This window comes from Hippichthys cyanospilos, chromosome 13 (genome assembly GCF_059441005.1).
Source record: "Hippichthys cyanospilos isolate Australia breed blue-spotted pipefish chromosome 13, RoL_Hcya_1.0, whole genome shotgun sequence".
NCBI lineage: Eukaryota > Metazoa > Chordata > Actinopteri > Syngnathiformes > Syngnathidae > Hippichthys > Hippichthys cyanospilos.
Window position 1 is genome coordinate 3,564,048 of NC_142381.1, and position 19,332 is coordinate 3,583,379.

At 36.9% G+C, this 19,332-nt stretch overlaps 1 protein-coding gene across 3 annotated transcripts in view; it reads right to left on the bottom strand.

Moving 5' to 3' along the window:
• Window positions 1-1,809: 1,809 nt before the first annotated feature.
• Window positions 1,810-19,332, bottom strand: part of rxfp1 (relaxin family peptide receptor 1) — a 33,329-nt gene continuing 15,806 nt past the window's right edge. For 2 of the 3 annotated variants that reach the window (XM_088432124.1, XM_088432126.1), the window contains exons 3-19: window positions 18,235-18,318; window positions 18,041-18,146; window positions 16,757-16,828; window positions 15,797-15,868; window positions 13,896-13,967; window positions 13,720-13,791; window positions 13,556-13,624; window positions 12,488-12,559; window positions 12,110-12,181; window positions 11,940-12,011; window positions 11,167-11,238; window positions 10,804-10,875; window positions 9,353-9,582; window positions 5,535-5,945; window positions 4,541-4,759; window positions 4,380-4,427; window positions 1,810-3,477 (exon numbers count right to left, since the gene is read on the bottom strand). In XM_088432124.1, the coding sequence (XP_088288250.1) occupies window positions 3,179-3,477; window positions 4,380-4,427; window positions 4,541-4,759; window positions 5,535-5,945; window positions 9,353-9,582; window positions 10,804-10,875; window positions 11,167-11,238; window positions 11,940-12,011; window positions 12,110-12,181; window positions 12,488-12,559; window positions 13,556-13,624; window positions 13,720-13,791; window positions 13,896-13,967; window positions 15,797-15,868; window positions 16,757-16,828; window positions 18,041-18,146; window positions 18,235-18,318 (2,114 nt within the window). In that variant the 3' untranslated portion in view covers window positions 1,810-3,178. The remainder of the gene's footprint in view (window positions 3,478-4,379; window positions 4,428-4,540; window positions 4,760-5,534; window positions 5,946-9,352; window positions 9,583-10,803; window positions 10,876-11,166; window positions 11,239-11,939; window positions 12,012-12,109; window positions 12,182-12,487; window positions 12,560-13,555; window positions 13,625-13,719; window positions 13,792-13,895; window positions 13,968-15,796; window positions 15,869-16,756; window positions 16,829-18,040; window positions 18,147-18,234; window positions 18,319-19,332) is intronic. The other variant, XM_088432125.1, reaches the window with a different exon arrangement.

Consider the following 19,332-nt stretch of genomic DNA (forward strand, 5'->3'; position numbering starts at 1 on the left):
TTATAAGTTTATTATGACAGAAATAATGATTTTGTTGACAATATTTTTGAAAAATGTGTCAGGATAGATACCTGGAAGAATGTTTTGTTTGGCTTTGTTGAAAATAAGAGAGAAAAAAGTGATTCTATGTATTCATTCATTTTATTAACGTCTTTGTCAAAATACCACATTAATTTGCTCCAATTGTATTGAAAGAAATGTTTTAATTGTGTGTTTTACAACGAGATTAAACAATGCATTCATTCTTTCAATTAGATATATCGAACAATGAGCCTAGCCTACCATTAAACTGACGCAAATAAAATGTTTCACGAACCCTGCGATGGATTCAATTCAATTAAAAACAAAGAGCCATTTTTTTTAACTCATTTTAATTTGTCACATTAAAGACAATCATTTAAGCAATAATACACGTTAAACAACTCATCAATCATGAATTCAAGAAAGAGAAGATAAACAGTCATATACAGGCACACTATGATGATCCTCTTACATAAGACAACAAATGTTATTTACACTCTGGCAAGAGAAATGATTTCCATAGGAAGTCATAGGAAGGAGTAAACTGAGATTGGAGCGTGTTATGATTGGTGGAAAAATATGCTGTTGTGTTTGTGAGTCCATCACAGCCCAGACCAGCTGGGAAATGCAACTTAAAATCTCATATCTCATTTAATATGTACACATTTTGAAAATAATAGCATGCGACACAGTGGAATCTGTCAAACCTTATGTGGAGGTTAGCTTATTTACATAGTATTTAATTTCAATTAGCTAATAACTAAATATTAATTCAATTCTTTTCTATTTTGGGCATCCTCAGAAAGCTTTTTTTTGTCACTACCGGATTATAAAGTGCGTCTTTATTTTTGTTGCATGCAAATAATCCAATTATGGGTGTCATCCGGATCATTAATTTCCAATTTAAATAAAAAAAAAACAATTCTGATCCAGCTTCATGAATATGAAACGATGTAATCCCTGAAAGTTTGAGGAAAAACGGTTCGGCGGCATGATCAACATAGCCAGTCATTTTTCATTTCCTTTTAATTTGACAAGCTATGTAAATCATTTTGGACCTGCAGCTTATTCCAGAGTGAAGTGGGCAAACTCCATTTGAAAACAAGAACAGTCTTGTTGTTGAAAAAAAAAAAAAAATGTCACTTACGGAGATCCTTAAAGGCCGCTATGGAAGCATTCCAACAAGCCGAGGTAGCTGCTGCTTGAATTGGGAAATAACAAAACAATGAATTGAATTGACGTATAAAGCTGAAATTCAATAAGTCCAAAATGGAATTTGCCGGAGGCTTCAGTTCACTATTTTGTAGATAAAATGTAGCAGACGTAATTGAATTATTTTTGTTATTTTTTTGCTTGTCTTGTCGACAAGTCATCTTTTCGTATAAATCCAGAGAACGCCAATGGCAATGTTTGCACCTAACTAGTGTTACTTTATTTCCAACAGAACTTTCTGTGTGTTTGTTTGACAGTTGAGGATGTCAAAACTAGAGATCTGAACCCCCTGTTATATTTGTGTCTTTAGTACACCAAAAAAATGTTCATGGGTCAATGTGATCCACTTTAGGTAGTCATTTTCCAAAATAACTGAAAATATATTACAGAAAAAGAATTAAAAAAAACAATGTGATAGAAGACGTTTTATGTGCAAGAATAAATAAATAAATAAATAAATAAACATAAATAAATAAAAAAAAAATATATATATATATATATATATATATATATATATATAGAATATAATATAGAATAAATAAATAAACATAAATAAAAAAAAAAATATATATATATATATATATATATATATATATATATATATATAGAGAGAGAGAGAGAGAGAGAGAGAGATATTTGTGTGTGTGTGCATTAGGGCTTTCATTTTCTTTACATTTTTCGTACTATATTTTCCACACCATGCGATGCACTATATATTATTGGCACAGTCTTAATTTTGGGGTCTATTTCTCTACTTAAGCAATACATAGGCCGCACCGTCTTAAATTACGCATGCTCAAACATACAGTTGGAAAAAAAAAAAACAGGAATGTACGTATTTTGAATGGTTTCTTGCTCCCAATGCACGTACTGTACGTAATGCCGGATGATTGGTTTATCGCTGTTAGCATACATAAGTATGAAAAAATGTTCTATGATTGTTTCATTACTGCCAGCGTCTGTACTGTACGTAATGCTTTCTGATTGGTTTGTCGCTGCAAGCGCAGGTGTGGTACGCACATATTACGTAATGTCCTTTGATTGGTTTAGCACTGCTAGGTACATACTGTGCGAGTTATGTAATGATTTCTGATTGGTTAGGGTTAGGGTTAGTCAAGCAGAGGGCCTACCAAAGTCACACGGTAACATTTTCCAGATTTTCAGGACTAAGGTGCGCCGGATTGCAGGGAGCACTGTTGATTTTTCAGAAAACGAATGGCGACTTATGGTATGGAAAATACGTTATGTGCCGGGGGCTGGTAAACTGTGGATTGTGGGCCACAAATGGCCCCCGGGCCGTCGTTTGGACACCCATGGTGAAGGTGCTTTCTAGTAATCTGTGTGCAAATGAGAGACCCCGATTCCAAAGCAAAATGCTCGTCACAGGATTATAGAGTGAACTATCGATTTTTGAGAAAATTAAAGGCTTTTATTAGCGTTTTATGGTCTGGAAAATATGGTGCATGCACGCATGGCCCCCGGGCCGTATTTTGGACACTTTTGGTCGAGGAACTCTGTAGTAATCGTAAATGCTTTTTGTCAAAACACCAACGCGTATTTTGATCGTCTTTTGTCGTCCATAACCTTGATTCCAAAGCAAAACGCACCAAGGTAAAACCCTGTATTGGCCATCTTGTTTTTCTTTAGCTTCGATGTTGCTGCACAAAGCCAATTGAACATGAAATTAAAACAGACATGTCGCTCAAGGCCACGGTGAAGTAACCGAAAATCACATTTTTTTTTATCCCGTCACTTAAAAGAACGCATTCAATCCTGCGTTGTGAAGGCCGAAAGATCGGACGACGAACGGCTGCGCTGTGATAAGTCGATTAAAAAAAAAAAAAAAAAAAAGACTCCTCTAGTGCTGGCCTATTTCCCCGACTTGCTGCACCTGAATAGAAGGTCTTGGCTCCAGCAGTTCATTCGCATGGATCGGGAGACGGGTTCACACGGGAACGCCGACGTCGTTTTCCGAAGCGCCGGCCAGCTTGGCGGGGGGCGTCTCGGCCCGGTCGGGACGGACCCCCGCCACCGGGCTGGACTCGTGCAGCGGCCACATTTCCTGCCAGGTGAGGGAGGGCTGATGGATGGGGTGGCTGGCCACCGCCGGCCTCCGCTGCCTATAGTTGGCCCACACTTGCATCAGCGTCTCCTTGAAGGGACGGGTGGTCAGCGTGTAAAGGATGGGGTTGAGGGCGCTGTTGATGGGTAGGATGAATATGACCACCCATGAGGTAATGGTACCTGCGGCGGGGGGGTGGAAAAAGACAAAGGAGGTAGCGGGAAAAGCTAATTAGGGAAAATAAATATGGATTTAAAGCGTCACCCCGAGTGCTTTTTACGCTCTTCTCTTTAGAGGACCCCTTGACCCAAGCACTTGACTCAAAAGCAATTTAGTCGCCGAATGAATCCCTCACGGCCCAGCGGGGGTTCTCATTAGGAAACGCGCCAGGAAATAAATTAGCACTCCAGCTTACGCCGCTACCTCGTGCGAGCGTACTCAAAGTCGCTCTTGAAAGGAAAAGAGGCCCCAAAAGGACAAACATTCATCCTCAAAAGCTTAACCCTTAAAAGACTTATCACTGTTTTTGTTTTAATGCCTTCTTTATTATTTGCTCGATTGCGTAATACGGTCTGCTCGGGGAAGTGAACGCAATAAGAATTTCATTGTGTAGTATTACTATGCATAGGACAATTAAACTCTTGAATTTTACGAAATTTTTTTAACCCTTGTGCACACACTTTGCAAACTACACACATTGCATTTTTTCCCTACTTTTGTAAATGCTTTTAAAAACGTAATAATTAGTTATTTATGATTATTTTTCCTTCAACCATGCAAATTGTTCAGTGGCATCAGTTCTATGTACGTATTTATTACGTGTATATTTATTAACACCCTCAAATAATAGAAAATGGTTTCCATTAACTGTCCTGTACCGCCATCTACTGTCTTGTGCTGGAACACAAGTCAAAAAATTTTCTTTGTGCTGACATACTTTGAGCATCGCTCAAGTTAATAGAATGTAGTAAAAAAAAAAAAAAAAAAAAAATCGCAGGAAAATCAATGTAATAAATCCTATTGAAATGCTCAAAAATTTTAATTATTATGGTTCTATATGGTCTAATATTTGGACAATGCTTACTTGCTGCTGCTGCAAAAAAAAATGCCGATTCGCCTTTGTTAGAGCATACTTTGCAGAAAAAAATATTCAACAGGGGGTAGGTACATGGATGAAAGAAAAATCGATAACAATGAGAACGTCAGCGCAACCATACGATACACAAAGCGCGCGGCGTAGCATACCGGGAATCTCCACCTGCAGCAAGGACAGAATCTTGAGGATGAAAATGGGGATCCAGCAAAGGGAGTCCGTGATGACGATGGAGAAGAAGCGTTTGGCGATGGTCACTTCCTTCTTGATGTGGTTGCTGTACTTGGTGGTCTGCGTCCCCGTGCGCTGGATGTTGTAGAACATGCTGGCGTATGCCAGCACGATGATAAGGAACGCCACCAGGTTCAGACCTGTAGGGGGCAGTAGACACAGAGACGCCACTGAACTCATTTAAATATCATTTAGGTGGCTAAAAACTTTTTTGGGTGCTTAATGAGTATGAACTAAGCACAAAATGATTCATTATATAAGCAAAGCACAAAGTAATTAATGATTTTAGGCAATTAGGTAGTAAAATAATTAATTTCTTTTGGTATTAAAGTAATTGTTTACTTATGTTACCCTAGCACCAAAAGTAAAGGATTCCTATAGTACTTTAGCACTCCTATAGTACTTTAGGGTGGGGGGGAGTAAAAATATGTTTTTGGCATTGAATCAGCTAAATGAGGCGCAAAGTCTAAAAGTGATGAATTCTTTTAGTACTTTAAGTAAGTTATTCAGTACTAAAGTAATTGATTAGTTTGTTCTTAATCACTTGAGGTAATTGATTACTTAGCGCATTAAGTACCGGCCATTTTTAGAGACTCCTTTAGGCAAACAAACATAAAAATATGAGTTGAATGTGGCGCAAAGTCCAAGAGTAATGGATTGTTTTAGTACTTTAGCAGTAAGGTACTTCAGTACGAAAGTAACTGATTACTTGGCGCTTTAAGTAGCAGCCATTTTGAGACCGTCCTTTAGCCAAACATTTGAATTAAAAAAAAAAAAAGTATAAATGAGGACATGAGATTGAATGTCTGGACACAGGGGGAAAAAAAAAAAAAACGTAAAAATGCGTCTTTGGCATTGCATGAGTTGAAGGAGGCGCAAAGTCGTAAATTCGCTCAGCCGGAGCTGCTCACTCACCCAGGAAAATGACGATGGAGTAAACGTGGGTCCAGAGCGTCTCGGGCTGCTCCGAGTGCAGCGGGAAGCAGACGCCGTTGGTGCCGTAGAAATTCCGGAAGAGCCCCTTGAAGACCAGGGGCAGGAAGGCCACCATGAATCCGAAGACCCAGATGCCCAGGAGCACGGTGACGGTGCGCCGCCACCCCGGCGTCAGGTAGCGGAAGGGGTAGACGATGCAGATGTACTTCTCCAGCGTCAGGTAGGTGAGCAGCAGGACGGACACCTCGGTGGACAGCATGGCCAGGGAGCCGATCACCTGGCACTGGCCGCTGTCCATCCAGGCCTGGGCGTGCCGGTTGTACTCGCCGCGGAACTTCAGGTCGTACGCCCCGATCATGAACAGGTAGATGCCCATCAACCCGTCTGCACCTGACAATAGAACACGCCGACTTCAGCTCGAAAGTTGAGTACCATAATTCCCCAAATACAAGACTCACCTATGTATAGGACACACACGTACTGTATTTTCAGGACATGAAGGACATTGATTTCCAGACACTTAAGTATTAAATGGAAATTTAAGTATCTGGGATTGAATGTCCAGACTCATTAAAAAAAAAAAAAACGTGAAAATATGACCCTGGCATTGAATGAGTTAAACTTTACAAACTTTCAAACTTTATTTGTACTGGCCCACAAAAAATTAATAAACATAAAGTGTCCCCTTTTGTATCATAGAGCGAGATCTGTTAATTGATAAATTAAAAGTATTCATTGTTATTATTATTATTATTATTATTATTATTATTATTATTAATAATAATAATAATAATAATAATAATAATAAATATGTCCACAAAAATAATCAATTCGAAGTCTAAGACCTCAAAAAGAAATAATTATAAATAAATATTTGTCCACAGAAAAATATTCAACTTAAATTGTCCTCTTTTGGGATAACAGGAAAGATTTCTTCACAAAAATAAATAATGAACTTAATAATTAATAAATATTTGTCCACAGAAAAATAACCAACATAAAGTGTCAGACCTGTTCTCAAAAAGAAAAACTGTGACTAAATATTTGTTCAAACAAAAATATTCAACTTAATGTGTCCACTTTTGGGATCCTAGTAGAGATTTGTTGACAAAAACAGGAGTTCCTTCAAATACCCCCAGGGGTACTCGTACCCCCATTTGAGAGCCACTGATCTAAATGGTGCACACACCTCTATACTTTGCCCTGTGAGTGAACAAGGACGGACTCCAATGTTGGTTCGGTCTGCTCGCTTCTTTTCTTGAAAAAAAAATCTAACAAACTCAGCTAACATGAAGAGTAATGCTAACTGGCTGCTAACAGCCAACTAAAGTTTTCTTAAAGGTTCCTTCTTAAAGGTTTTACATAAAATATGAGTTTGTTTACCCTGTGTTCAGACGCCACATTATTTCAAACCCACACAAACCATAAATGAATAATATACACCTAACTCAGGTTCATTATGTGGGAATAATTTATGAACTAACCGACAGATACCACCCATGGATATATGGATAATGCTAAACTGTTTCTTTCCACTTCCTCTTTCCAATAATGTGATTTGTTTTTGTGCATTAGTCGAATTATTTGGGTACATAAGTTCCACTGTGTTTTCATCCTGATATTATTCCCCACAACTGCCTTTGGCTATCGCAGCGGTTCTCAATGGGGGTACATGAAGGCAATTTGGGGTGTTTATTTTAGCAAAAAATTAGCAGTACGCATAAGCAATTTGTTTGTTTTTGGCATGATAGGAACAGTAGATTTTTGTTCTCAAATTAACTTTTTGCTTTAAATGCGCTTGGTACGATAATAAAGCCATGTCTGATCAGCCGAATTATCCAAAATTGTTTCACTCGTTTTGAAAATTCAGCCCGCCAAAACCAGTTTAACTTAGAAGTTGGATATGAATTTTTAAAAGTAGCCTCACAAAAAACAAGAACCGATGCCAGAAAACAGGCAGAGAGGCGGCCATCTTAGATTTTAGCCGACACGTTCTCGCTCTCTAAAAAGCGAACGAGATTTTAGCTGATAGTTACTAAATTTGAAACAAGTACACAAGACACACGAACGGCGCTAAACGGCGAAACATTCGACCTTTCGTGATTACATGCGCGGCGAGTATGACGATCGACGCCGGAAGGTCGGAACGAGAACAAATTCCAATGGATTTTCTGATGGAAAATCCTAATGGAAATTCTGATAGAAAAAAAATATGATGGAAATTGAATGGAAAGGAAAATTGTAGGGAATCTGTGTGACATTTAAAGACGGCGCTCCGGGTCCGCGACTAATACAAGAACGGGATTAAAAGTGCAAAGGGTCACCAACGTAGCCACACAAAGGAAAGTCATTTTATGCAAAGCGCTGAAAGATTTGGGGGTGAATACAGGCGTCAATGGTAAAAGACAAAGGATCGGATCGATGTAAGTCGCCAAGATTAAAGAACGCCGTGTGCGGGTGTGTGTTCTTTTTCACGTGGTCGGCAAGACCTGTGAAGAATGTGTCACCGTTATCAGCCAGAAATAAGATGATGACTCTCCCCTATCGACACACATCAAACTCTCATATAGAGTCGAATGTGGCGGGAAATGTCAAGGAAATAGGGTAAGATAACGAATGGATAATCCAAAAGAGCAAATGTCTTTTTTTTTTGGTTCCGACATATTCAAAAAGAACAAGAAGCTAAAACAAAAGGAGGGCATAAAAGGATATGCAGAAGCCAGAGGAGGTGAGCAAGGCTGCGAGGTTAGTCAAGACAAAGCACGAAATGCTAAACATTCAGTGGTAATGTTGTCTAAATTACTCAAATACACAATGGGAAACACACCAAGAGATAAAAACAACTCCAGACACGCATACAATGCAAAACACAGAATTTGAGAATGAATATTAGTTTGTGAATGTATTTCAATTAGATATATCAAAATTATAATTATTTACACACACACACACATACACATATATATACATATATATACATATATATATATATATATATATATATATATATATATATATATATATATATATATATAGCACAGATAAAAACATGAAAAATTTATATCATATTATTTATTTTATATATATATTTATATATATATAAATTTATTTATATATATATAATTTATTTATTTATATATTTATATTTATATATATATATATTTATATATATATATATATTTATATTTATATATATATATATATATTTTATATATATATTTATATTATATATTATTTATTATAACATATACTGTATTTATATATATATATATATATATATATATATATATATATATATATATATATATATATATATAGATATATAGATATATATATATATATATATATCTATATATATATAGCACAGATAAAAACATGAAAAATTTATATCATATTAAAAATTAGGAACAAAATAGTATAGTAAGCACTACAAAATATACATATATATAATCAAATCATCACTAATTAGCTCAAGTGGCACTACTACAAGACACGTGCACCAATGAGGAGTGGATTTCAACGGGCGTGGGATACAACGTCTGCCCTCATTGGTCGATTGTCGCACCGGGAGCAAATTACGTGTCTTGTAGGAGTGCCCGCGTCTTATAGGGATGCCCCTTGAGCAGGTGAGAACAGTAGTACTTTTTTTTTTTAAGTAATAATAATAGTACTAATAAGAAAAGGTAGCACTAATATATATATATATATATATATATATATATATATATATATATATATATATATATATATATATATATATATGTATTTATTCTACTTTTTTCGACAAGCGTACTCACAGCAAAGGGAGATGATGCACATGGCGTGCAGCTTGTTCTCCGAGCGAATGTAGGAGCGCATGCAGATGACGAAAATGTTGCCGAAGCAGGTGGTGGCCGAGACCACCCAGACGAAGACCCTGAGCACGATGTTGGCCAGCAGGTCCTCGAAGGACGATATGCCGTCCGTGTTGGGCTTGCAGCTGCGCACGTGAGGCGCGTAGCCGCAGTACTGGAATTTTTTGAAGTAGCTGCCAAAAAGCACACGTGCATTTTAGCGACCATAATAACATGACAAAGGTCATTAAAAATGATAAGACAACTTGATTGCAGCATTGCATTCATTTCCTGAGATGAGATTTTGAGATAAGCTGTATTACGTTTCAATTAGTTTTTCAGCTGCGGGTAATTTTATACATCACAAAAGCAACCTCTGGAGCACCATCCAGGAACACAAAGATCATTAAGTATATACAAGAAACACGTGCACGGCTAATGAGATCGTCTCCAAAAAGAAATGACTGAATAGTTAATAGATGAAATAGAAGATAGAGTATGCATATTTTCAAAGGCTGAAATAGTTCCCGGCATTGAAATTAATTACATTCCTGAGACATACTCTCATTTAAATACCACTGTAAATTTTTTACACAAAGGGCGAAAAAAGTCTCGTAGTCAAGGTCCACCTTTGATACTCAATTCTAAAAAAAGGTGAGAATTGTATGGATGTATAAAGCATATAACAATCAACTCTACCACAGCATTCAGAAGTTTTTTTTTTTAAATAAGAGATGGTTGTTATAGTATAAGCGGCATAAGGAATTTAAAAATAATCTAAAATAACAAGAGCAATAAAAAGCCAATGTGCGGCAGACAGAAAGTGAAATCAGACCAAAAGGAGCTCTGTGAATGTGCATTTTCCTGTCCGCTCTCCTCGTAAGTAAAAGGCCCTTGTCTTCCTTCCTGTTCCTTGTTTTTTTATGTTTTAGGTTGCCTGAACCTGACAAAAATCACAAGTTTTTGTAAAACAAAGCATGGTTTTATCAAATAAACCCAGAAACCGTTTTTCAACAAAAAAAAACATATATTTAAAGTTTTTTGTTACAGTTTAAATTTAACTGAATCATAATATTTTTTAAACGCTTGATTTGACTTGGTTTGACTGACTTATCTGATTGTTTTGCTGTCATTCCCTTTAGCGTGGCTCCATCTAGTGGATGCAAAATGCAACCCCAGTTACTACTGTAGCATATACCATATATAATTTACCTACTATTTGAATATCATGTAATAATTTAGCAAAAACAAGGGGTACTACTTCACCAATATATCAATTATTGCTTTTTTTTAAGTTTATTTTTGATTTTATTCTGATTTCCTTTTGCATTCGGTTTATATGTTCAATAAATCAAAAGTCAAATAATTCAGTTCTATAATTTCCATAGCGCAGGTGAAGACAACTTTGTACTTACATGTGGGTCAAGTATTTAAGAGGCTCAAACATCCGTCGTTGGATGTTGGCAATTTCGATGCCCTCGATGCTCCTTGCAGAACAGAAAAACGCATGGTAAACAAAAATAGAGATAAACAAGAATAATCTTTCCAAACTATTTCTATTAGATTTTAGAAAAGTACATGCAGACAAAAGTATTGGGACACACCACCCACCAAGAAGACTTGAATAACCAGAATTACCTTTTTTTTTACTGATAGACTGCATGTGCCACTTTACAAATAATACATAAAAAACACTTTTGTATGTCATTTGTTTTGTGTGTGCGTGTGTGTGTGTGTGTGTGTGTGCTAGTTCCACCAAGCAACACACTCATACTCACAATGACTTGAGCTTCTGCAATTTGTCAAAGTGGTCCACCCGCAGCTCTCTGATTGGATTGTATGAAATGTTTCTGTAAAATTAAAAAAAGCCAAAAAGTTGTTTCTCTGAAATATATATTCGATATTTAGTTCAGAGTGGTAAAGCGGTTGCTTTGTGAGTCATTTTGTGAGTGAATTGAAAATAGGAAAATGTCCAAACATATTATTGAGGTATCTTTTCAAGCATGGCTTCCAATAGACTTTTTTGTGGGTCTACTTGCTACATTAAACAGGTCTCAAGGGCTTAATTTTCTTTGAAAAGACCCCTGGACATGGCTGACACACAGACATTTTTTTGTGGGTCATGTTGCTGAGTTAAATGGGTCTCGGGGGCTGAATTTTCTTTGAAAAAACCCCAGGAAATGGCTGGCATTATATAACTAAAATATCAGCTTGGAATCAACATGGTGGCCCACCTGTGTGTTTTCAGACATGGCTTCTTGAGACTTTTTGGAGGATCTACCGCTGAGCAAATTCCCTGTCGCCATGTTAAACAATTTCCAGGGACTGAATTTTCTTTCAAAGGACTCCTGGAAACAGCCAACGTAGTAGAACTCCAAAATGGTTGCTTCAAACCAAAATGGCGGACCACCTGTTTGTTTTCAGGCATGGGATTTTTTTTTTTCCCTCTGAGGCCTGAAAGTTTGGTCATTTAGTGTGTGTGTGTGTGTGTGTGTGTGTGTGTGTGTGGGGGGGGGGGGGTGTACAAATAATAAATATAAATAGAACTCACAGTTGAAGCAAATCTCCTAGAAGGACAAAGAGATTAGGTGGGATCTTCATCAATCTGTTGCTGGAAAGATCCCTGTGTCACACACACACAAAAAAAAAAATCAGGTCAACTTTAAGAAATAATATGCAAAATCAAGTTGAATGGCTGGTTATTATAAATAAAACCCTCACAACTCTCCAAGCTTTTGGAGGACTGAGAAGGCTTGCTCATGTATGTAGCTGATCCTGTTGCGCTGAAGGACCCTTGAGAGAAATGCATACAAAATAGATCAAAAGTGATTTATCATATCAAAATATATATATATAAAAAAAAAAAAGACAAATCATATGGTTCAAACAGTCCCAAGATAACAAGCGCTTACAAAAAGAAATGTGCATTCAATTACAAGCTGTGTAAATATGTACAATATATCAAGAGTTATTAATATTCCAGTACTGATTCTGCGTCATATACTATTCTCTAGTCTAACATTCCAGTTGAGAAAACAAACTTTTGCACATGTCATAAACTCCTGGTGGTATCTTCCGTGAAAGTGAAGATTTACGTACAAGACTGTTAGCATGCTGCACGAGTAGAATGATACATTCTCCAAGGTCTCAATCAGATTCCCCTCCAAATCCCTAAAAAAAAAAAAAAAAGAAAGAAATACTAGATACAATATACTCTATATAATGATGTTACTATATACTGTGTGTGTGTGTACACACACACACATATATACATATATACATATATACATATATATATATACATATATATACATATATACATATATATATATATACATATATATATATACATATATATATATATACATATATATATATATATATATATACATATATATATATATATATATATATATATATACATATATATATATATATATATATACATATATATATATATATATATATATATATATATATATATATATATATATATATATATTAGGGTTTTTTGGGGGGGCTGATGGCATTGATCCTGAGTATACATTCACAAGGGTTACCGTATTCTTCGCACTGTAAGGGGCACCGGATTATAAGGCGCACCCCCAATTAATGACATATTTGAAAACCTTTTCCATATATAAGGCGCACCGGATTATAAGGCGCACTCTCAATTAATGGCGTACTTTAAAACTTTTTCAATCACAATATTGTAATACACTCAAATAATAACTCTAAACTCTCAATAGCATAATAATTCAATGTCAATATGACCAACTTTGTTGTAACAGTTAAAGCTTACTTCATCACTTCATTCCCCATCTACGAATCCCAATCGCAATATTGATCTATATATAAGGCGCACCTGATTATAAGGCGCACCATCAACTTTTTCAAAAAATTAAGGCTTTTGGGTGCGCCTTATGGTGCGGAAAATGTGGTAGTTTTAAAATATTTTCATTTTTATATTATTACATATTTTAATATTATGTGTTTTAAGATGTCATATTGGTTGCATGGCTCCAACCTACATTTACCGGATTTGATTCTTCTTTTTTCTTAACTTAGGGGATTCCGCTGATTGTGTTTTGTGGCGGTGAGGCGGCTTAACAAAAAAGTCAATTTTCTTCCCGACTTGCGAGCTGTGTGATGACTTCTTGTACTTACAGCCAGTTGAGCCTGGCCATCTCTCGACAGATGTCATCAAGCTTTGTCAGAGTGTTGTTCAACAAAGCCCTGTCAATCAAAATAAGGACACACAAAAAGACAATTCAAACATGTCATCGAAAGGAACGCTCTCAAGGGTCGAAACAAAAGAAAAAAAACCTCACAGCAAGACCAACGAGTTCAACCCCGAGAAGGCCTTGGACGAGATGTGATGGATGTTATTGTTCTCCAAGATCCTACAACACACAATTTGTCTGTCTGATTGTATTGTTGAAATTGTCAAGAAATTTTGAACTTAAGTGGAAGGCGACGAGTGCTATTCAACATTTAATCGACGTACAACCACTCAAGCTTGTGCAGGTCCTTGAATACGCCAGGCATCAGCACGGAAATCTTGTTGAAGTTCAGATATCTACAAAAAAAATAGAATCAAACAAGGAAAAAAGAACCATGAAATCCTATGTCACATTCTAAGCATAATGTGCAATATTATGTCCGAAACATGAAAGAGAAAACATCGAAAGAAGACACCAGGCAGCTGAAATTTCACCCAGATGGTGACAACATGTCAAAAAGTTCAACATGGCATAACCACTTACTGTATTTTTCGAACTATTAAAAAAAAAAATGTTACGAATAAGACGCACTGGACTATAAGCTGCAGGTCAAAACATCAGATATTTATGCAGAAAAACGGTATATGGAAGTGTGCTTTTTTTCATTTTTAAATATTTCATCAAACTTTTTTTTTTTTTTTTGCCGTTTACAGCAATATCCGATTTTCAACAGACTTAAAAAATGAATGGATGAATTCATTCGACAAAACTCCAACAGAATCCTCCAAAGTCATTGGTTCACATCCGGAAACCGCCACCTTGAACAGATGCATTTGCTTTAGCTGTGAATTGACCCCTGTTAGCTTGCAAAAAAACAAAAAACAAAAAAAAGCCGCACTGGACTATAAGCTACAGGGTTCAAATCATGAGAAAAAAGTTGCAGTTTATAGCCCAAAAATACAGTTATCACACTAGCAGCAGTGCACCATCCCTTGGCTAAAATACTGTGTGAACGAAAAAAAAAGGTCAAAATACTGCACAAACGTTAAAAAAAAATCTCAGAACCTTATGGATTGAAAATGCCAGTAATACAGTGTTGAAAAGAAGTTTGCATACAAGCATAAACATCTATTGTTTTGCTTTTGTTGGCCATCATTTTTTAAATGAGAGCAAAGCCCTGCATGTAATCTTTTAAAAGAATGGGGGGAAACACAATTACAAGCATCATTTTTTTTTTTTTTTTTTTTTGTATCTTGAAAGCAGTGTGTGGCACACTACGTAATGATAATTAATTTGTCAGGAGGTTTTTTTTTCTTGCTTAGCAGGGACAATAATTATTATTTATGTATTCATTTTTGTTGAGGCTGTCATTCCTACCATGGCACACGTGCATGCAAAAAATAGTAAAGATTGAGGGATATCCTCATGAGACCCAGCTGATTTATTTGTGTCCACTGTAGAGGACATTAGATTTTTAGTCCATATCTTTTGACTCATTTAATCCACCCTTCTAAGTCCAAGTGTCCTCATTAGAGGACATCCTGGCCTTTCCGCTGGCATCTGATTAAATGGTTTGTAATGCCACAACAGGAACATTACGTTTTGCTTTTCAAATTAAGAGCAAAGTAGTTGGAACATGAAGCAACTTTTTTTTATAGCGACTCTTTTGCAAAATGTTGTATTCCTTTATTTTGTGCAGTTTTATACGGATGCACCTTGTCTTTTGTGACACTATTTTCTGACGGCGAAATAGAAAAGGAAACCTCTCTCCTGGAGCTACTGAATAAAACATCGCCACTTACAAAAGTAGTTCAGACGTTTGATGAATCAGACATGGATGGCACAGCACAGTCTCTTTTTTTTTTTTTAATCCAAGAATGCTTTGTGCTAATTATCAAAAATCAATGTTCTTTTATGCGTCTTCTTTTGATAGACATATTGTCTCAATCTTTGTTTTCTCGAGTGGGACTTAAGTATGAATTCACCGCAAAAGGGTGCTTCAAATCGAAGTGCCAACTTGCAGTTTAATTTCCGAAATGGGTACTCGAGACTTTTTGGAGCGTTTCCTTATGACTGACATTTACCCAATTTCGTCTCCATCAGTGAAAGCGGCATTCGGCGCTGTTTTAATCTCAACTTTTGGGTTCCTTGAAATTGTGTCTTTATGTGAGGTTTAGAGACTTACAGCCTGGTGAGATTGTACAGTCCTCGGAAAGCAGCCGAACTCACTTCTTCGATCCCGTTGTGTTGCAGGTATCTACACAAACACACGCACACAGAGGAGAAAATTACAGTAAATGATAATAGTTCAAAAGCCCGCTCGCATTTCATATTTGTTCACTTTTTTTCCCACATTTTGTTGTCGTTGTTGCCTCATTCTAAAACCAACATTTTTTCCACCCTCCACGCATCTTCCCATATTGGCAATGTGAAAAAAAAAACACGAAAAGGTAGATGGTAGCCCACCTAGTTTTTCAAAAGGGAGATGATGAAAGAGAAAATTCTGTGGTCTGATGAGCCAAAAATGCTATGCCAATAGTCACATATCGGAGGAAATCAAGCATCATCGACCAATAAAATAATATGACACTTTTTTTCTGTTTGCAACCAGTGCTTGTTGTAGCTAACAGCAGCTCGTGTTAGCTAAGGTTGTTACGGCATTATTTTCTATAAAAGAAGCGAGCAGACCGAACCACCGTCCGAGTCCATCCTAGTTTACATACATATACACACAATCATAAACTTAATGGAACACGGATGACGCGCAACTTGGGCAGTTTATGGCAAAATGTAATCGAGCTGCACAACCGCATTCAACGTTACGCTGGCGCTGCATTCACTGACCGCTGCCAAAGTGGGAAATCTGAAACACACTTAACCCGCAACAAATATATAATTTACGGGTATGAACCGGAAGAATTTAGGAAGATGGGATTGATTCTGTTATGCGATAGTTTTTACATTGTTGCCAAACTGTTGGTGAGTCTTATACAAAGGGTGTTCCCTACACACGGGTGCATCCCATATTTGGGGAATTACGGTAATTGACCACAGACGTTCTTGCGACCATGTTGCTGTCCACAATGGCTGTGGAATTCTGGAAACAATCTATCCAAAGGATTTGGAATTGAAACGGGAAACTCACAGTTTCTGAAGGCTCTGGTACATGAAGAAGGTGTTTGCTTTAAGCCTCTGCAGACGATTCCTCTGCAAAGACCTGATAGTGCGAGACGGGCACGCATCACTGTACATACACATGCGACAGTCATATATAGCAAATACCGCAAATCCTCACAAATCCCATGAAGACAGATATTGTGAGTTTGAATTGGATTTTTATCAAAAGCGAAGCAGAATATTTGAGGGCTCAAAAGATAGTAATACCTGAGTGACATCTTTTTTCGCAAATAACAAGTGTGTTTTGTTGAAGTAGGCATGGGCTGATAACTGTTTTGATGGTTTACTGTGATGTTAAAAAGTCAAGGTTTCAATAAGCGCTAATCCTGAATAATATACATATAGTGATAATACATATGCTGAAATAGAACCAATTCAAAGACACCAACACAACAGTAACATTCCAGTTTGTGTTGACTAGTGCAGAGTGCCCCCTAGTGGTGATTAAAATAGCAGTTCAAACTCAAAATGAAAAATTGTGATAGCGTTTAATAGTGTCTCCATTATTTTACAGGGACATTGCCCTCTTTTGGCTATTATTTTTATGTTTTTTTTTTAATGCAGCTATTGGACTATAAGCCGCAGGGTTCAAAGCATGAGAAAAAAGTAGCAGCTTATAGTATGAAATTTATGATAGATGGAAATAACAGTTTTTTCCCCTTCTTAGCATGCATGGAGGATGAGGAGGGATTTTTGTCTTAAGCCCTTCGGTCTAAGCATCACGCTGAAGTTATGACACGTTTGCGTATAAACCGATAAATACGCTGAAATTTGATGATGTTGCCACTTCTGGGAGAGGATGGCACAAAACTTAAAGTCAAGCCATGATGCACTTTTAGATCCTACAACATGGCTATCAAAATGTGACTTCAAAAAGTCAAATCAATCAAAAACACATTTATGCTCATGCTAGTCAAACAAACTTGCTTTATTTATCCTTTTAAGGGAGCCAAGTGGAAACATTCAATGTAATTTTGAAAATAAATTTTCTTAACGCGTTGTCGCTGTGTGCACACAAACAGTGCGCTCAATGTGGGAGCGACACTGAAAATGACATTGAGGAAGACTTTTTAACGAGAAAGGGTCAAAGGGTCGAAGTCCTGGTACGAAAAAAAAAGTTATGTGCACCCCTTCTAATGATTGGAACCATTAGCATCTAATATATATATACATAACCGCGTTTATGCAATTACTTGTTCTCTTTCCTTGTAATTGCCTTCGAAGCAATTAACAACGTTCGCTCCATACTCACATCTTGGTGACGTTGACAGCAACCACCGGAACGTCCCCAAGCTCCGCCCCGTCGCAGTCCAGCTCCAGGTCCCGACACTGGCACAGGTCGGGAATGAGGCCAAGCACTGGGCCCAGATCAATCCCAGGGAAATGTTAGATTTGCATTTCAACAAGATGGTGATATTGAAAACGGTAACAGGTAAAGAAACCCACGGCACACGTTGGATTTTGTTCTTCCGCTGTGGCTCGGCATTCCGAAGTACTTGTCAAAGAGGTGCGGCCAGCCATTGTTATCTCCTGAGGAAACACAAGATCAACGTCCATCTTTAAAGACTTGAAATTGTCTTTGATGTTTAAAACTACATATACATTAGAGTTTTTATTGTATTCAAAACCACAATGGTGTGGTTACAAATTTTTTTGTCCAACTAGAATTTTATGTGAATAAATGTCGATGTTCGGGTCTTCCAAGATTTTTTTCTTTGATATTTACAAATAAACATAGGGTCTTTGAGAGTAAATTATATTTGATGTTTACCAAAAACTTCGTTTGATGTAAACGAATGTATTTCGTAGGCTCAATATTTTAGCCGAGAGATGGCACACTTCTTGTAATGTGATAAATGGTTGTGCCATATCGAACTTTCAAATGTTGTCACCATTTGGGTGAAATTTCAGCTCCCTGGTGTCTTCATTCAATGCTTTCTCTTTGATGCGAAATGTCTTCGATATGAAAATCAAAAGATTGGATGCAATAGCGCATAAGGGTTTAATGGTCTGATGTTTTCAAAGACCACTACAAGATTGTCTTAGTATATGTGCATTACATTTTTACTGTATGCGACTTTTTTTTTTTATTGACCGTATATAAGTCTTCTGCAGCACAACTGTGAGTCATACTGAGAGTCAGTAAAAATCAATTACTGTCGATATTCCGGGCGGTGACAGATACTTATCCTGTCTCTTCTCCTGCTTGACCTTTTTGTTGATGGTGTCACCTGTCACGTCTTTGACAGTCGTCAGATGTCCACCTTTCGTTCCCTATCTGCTAACAATTACTCATAGACCAGAGTGGGGCATTTCAATTTGATTTGTGTTATTGCCATGGCGACCAAGGCAGTTCCTAGTAGGTTCTTTATAGTCCACTATTTCATCTGAATTGAATCCCATACTGAGAGACACGATGTGAAATCTGTCTCTTCTGCAGAATACAAAGCTATTTTTGTGTTGTATAAGCGGATATGCAGGTCAATTCGACTTTTCCCAGTTGGTTTTCTTTGTGAGACTTTCACGGTTTGTTTGTGTTCGTCG